Raw genomic sequence first — 3,939 nt, 5'->3', positions numbered from 1 at the left:
AATAATAGAAATAGAAAAAGGGCAAGGTGTAAAATTTTTATAAGGTCTTGGAGTGCATTTAATGTTTTCATAATTCAATTAAAGGGAAAAATGATTTACTTAGTAATATAGAACTCCTTATTTTTTCTTAACTGAAAAGCATCAATGATAACATTGACCGAGAAAAAAATTCGATGATAATAGTGATACTACAAATGATCTGCAATCTAAAACTTTAAAATATTAACTGCAAGATTAATATTTTAAAGTACTATGAAGATGGCTGAAATCTGCTATTTGATCACAACATTTAATGTACTGCGTACCATTGACTATGAAGAAAGAAACCTGCAAAATCTTACGAAATTTAATGAGTTGATTCTTACTTAATTTTTCCCCATAAATACCTGCACGCTTTGATTTCATACCTTTCTCAATATGGTCTTCAATTGGAAAACACAGCTATATAAAGTGCTTATCACGACACAAATTATGAAACATAAACACTAATTTGACCATACAAAATGGCAGTCTCATATAACTCTGCTATATTTCTTATAGTTTCTCTACTATCAATCTCCTTCACGTTAACAATCGTGAAAGCCGATTTGGTAAGCGATGTTTGCTCCAAAGCACAAAAACCCGCTCTATGTTTATCGGCTTTAAATGCGGACCCTCGATGCAAAGGTGCAAATCTCGAAGGTTTAGCGACTATTTCAATAGACATATCACAAAAGAATGCACAAACCGTGCGTGATCTTGTTAATACGTTGCTTAAACAGGCAACAGATCCAAAATTAAAGACACGATACGACTCGTGTTTAGAGAATTATAACGATGCTGTTGATGATCTTGGAGAATTGCCAGGGTTTTTGAAATCCAAAGACTATCTCGGTTTGAATGTTCATGCTTCTGCTGCTTTTGATGGTCCTACTACGTGCGATGACAATTTTTCAGAAACACCACCCGCTGAAGCGCCACAACTCAAAGATGCAAGTGACAAACTTCAAGGACTTATTGATATTATTTTGGTTATTAGCAATCTATTGAAAGGTTAATTGACAGGAATTTATGTTTTATGCTAGCATTGTGATCGACTTGAAAAATATATTTGAAAGTCATTAAGTCATAAAACCATAGGTATGTTTCTCTTTACCAATTTAGTTCGAGCACTCACATTTGTTTTAATAACGGCAAACTAGATGTCTTATATATTTCTTATTTTTAGTAAAACATTTTAAAATTGTATCTTGCTCGTTTTTCTTTTCTTTTTCTACTGTTTTTTTTTTTTTGGGGGGGGGGGGGTTTGGGGGGGGGGGGATATATAAACACATAACTTAGCTAATTCAAAAACCTTCAAAATATTTTGGTATTTTTATTAATGAATGTAGCATTAAAATTTCGCCATGTTAGTTTACTAAAGAAATATATCGGCCTTAACTAAAAATGAAAACAACAAATTGAAGAAACCAAATAAAACAGCTACACGACCTTGAATCCATACAATACCTTTAAAAAAAATGATAGATCATACAGAAGAACCAAAAGATTAAAAAGAAGCTTGCTTAAAATCTTTGGAGTGAAAAACATCAGTTTATGGTCATACGATATATGCTGTTTGTATACGGGTAAAATCAGGGATAAAGCATAACCCGATTTCTTGGTGAAAAAATCGGAAGAAGGGCATGGACGCACGAGACTGAAATTGAGGCCGAGATCCTGTCATATCGAGACCCTTGAAAGAAGAACGATGTGTTCATCACCGGGCGTGATAAAACGACGCTCCCCGGACCCAGAACGAGTTCTAAAACCTCAGAAAACACGGTAAACGATTACATATATGATGGATGAAGGGCCGTGATATTCGTGCCTGGCTAGATATCATGGCGCGGATCTTGCTCGATATCGGTTACGGATCACTAATTAGTGAGAAATGAAGATTTTTACCCTTTTTAGACTTATACTATGGATCAAACTCTCCTACTATATAAAGGGGAGGTTTTTTTCTTTCTTTTAAGACACACATTTTAACATGCAAATCAAGGCAATACAAATTCAATTTCCGCTTTCTAGCTATTGCAAAGTTCTTACTGAATTGTTTGTTCATCATTCGCAATTGGGTTCATACCAAGGGTCCGATCAAGGGCAAAACTACTATTCAACCTAGGTTCGGGCTAGGCCGTAACATTACAACTGGTTTGATCATTTATTTTGTCTTTCAATCGTTTATCTAATATTCTTGATTATTTGTGTTGAATCAATCAACATATTCTTAAATCCGTATACAACTTTAATTGTTATCCGATTTTAGGGTAAATAATTTGACGTCTGCCGTGGGGCTACGGATAATAATGGTGATTTGATACGAATTTCCATAACATACCCTATTTTATGCTTTTTTTTTAAAGTTTTAATTTCATGTTAGCCCAAGAATGTCAAATTCTCAATCTGCCCACTTGAATGTTAACGCTGAGTTTGGCCATCATGGCGAAAACAATAATCTGGTGCCTAGCAACGAGGTGCCTCATGCTGATCCCAACGGAGTCCCAGTTGTTGATCCGATTTATACTAACTCGAAGGTGGACATCAACGCCAATCTGCCAACTGATCCTGAAAATAACGTTTGCGGGGGACCCCGACCAACAACTCGAGAAGCACCCGAAGACGAAGGCGACGGGGTAAGCCTACGGTTAATCTTCGAAATATTGTAGGCTCAACAGGCATAGATAGCACAACTACAGAATCAAAGCCACAACCCCAGCAGGGGTTGATCCCGTACAATCTCGGGAAAACATCCGAAGGAACAAACAGATCACCGCGAGATCGGGTGAAGTTGAACATAATGAAGATTCTTGAAGCATTAACGAAGCGGGTAGAATCACGCAAGAATAAAATTGAGGCCAATGAAAAGAAAGTGGAAACATACAATTCCAAGGTCGATCAAATCCAAGGAGCACCCTCGATATTGAAAGGGATGGATTCCAAGAAATTTATCCAGAAGCCTTTTCTCTGAGCGCAACACCGAAGCCGATCCCAAAGAGGTTTCGTATGCCTGATATCCCAAAATATAATGGAACCGTGGATCCGAATGAGCATGTGACCTCCTATACATGCGCAATCAAGGGAAAAGACTTGGAAGACAATGAAATCGAGTCAGTGTTACTAAAAAGGTTTGGGGAGACTTTTTCCAAATAAGCAATGATATGGCCACAACTTACTCCCAAATTCCATTGACTCTTTTGCTATGCTTGCAGATGCTTTCGTAAAGGACCATGCCGGGGCCATCAAGGTCGAGACCAAGAAGTCAGACTTTTTCAAGGTTAAACAAAGAAACAACAAGAGTGTCAAGAAATTTGCGTCAAGGTTCCAGATGGAACAGATAGATCTACCTCCAGGTGCAGATGATTGGGTCATCCAGGCATTCACTCAAGGGCTTAACCCCCAAAGTTCCTTGGCTTCACAATAGCTAAAACAAAATTTGGTAGAATATCTGGCGGTAACTTGGGCCGACATCCACAACAGGTACCAGTCGAAGATCAGGGTCGAGGACGACCAACTCGGAGCCCCTTCGGGGTCTGTTTATCCCATCAGAGCTGACTACATGTCTAAGAGAGTCGTTGATCATGAGTTAAGACCGGTCCGGGAGCGGTACCAACTATACAGCGCGGACCGTAGGGGAAATGGGTCCGGGCGTCACCCCACAAGGAATAAAAAGAGAGGCGATCGAGGGTCCAGTAGCCGAGCTCTGATGAGCAAAATGGTTTTGACAGGCCGCTCAGGAGCAGGGAAGCGCCGAGATTATGAGATTATAACTTCAATGTTGATGCTGCTAGCATCGTGTCATCCATCGGGTGCATCAAATATACAAAGTTGCCATGACCATTGCAGTCCGACCCTACCCAAAGAGATCCTAACTTGATGTGTAAATATCACAGCACTCATGGTCATAGGACCGAGGAT

General features: G+C 39.0%; 1 protein-coding gene across 1 annotated transcript; it reads left to right on the top strand.

Annotated features, from left to right (window-relative positions):
• Window positions 1-503: 503 nt before the first annotated feature.
• LOC107810032 (pectinesterase inhibitor-like) lies at window positions 504-3,445 on the top strand. Its single transcript, XM_016634754.2, has 2 exons — window positions 504-1,032; window positions 3,234-3,445. The coding sequence occupies exons 1-2, from the start codon at window positions 504-506 to the stop codon at window positions 3,443-3,445; spliced, it is 741 nt and encodes a 246-aa protein (XP_016490240.2).
• Window positions 3,446-3,939: the final 494 nt, after the last annotated feature.

The sequence above is a fragment of the Nicotiana tabacum genome, chromosome 4, assembly GCF_000715075.1.
Source record: "Nicotiana tabacum cultivar K326 chromosome 4, ASM71507v2, whole genome shotgun sequence".
Lineage (NCBI taxonomy): Eukaryota > Viridiplantae > Streptophyta > Magnoliopsida > Solanales > Solanaceae > Nicotiana > Nicotiana tabacum.
The sequence above is the reverse complement of the archived record's forward strand: the minus strand, read 5'-3'. Positions and strand labels throughout refer to the sequence as shown.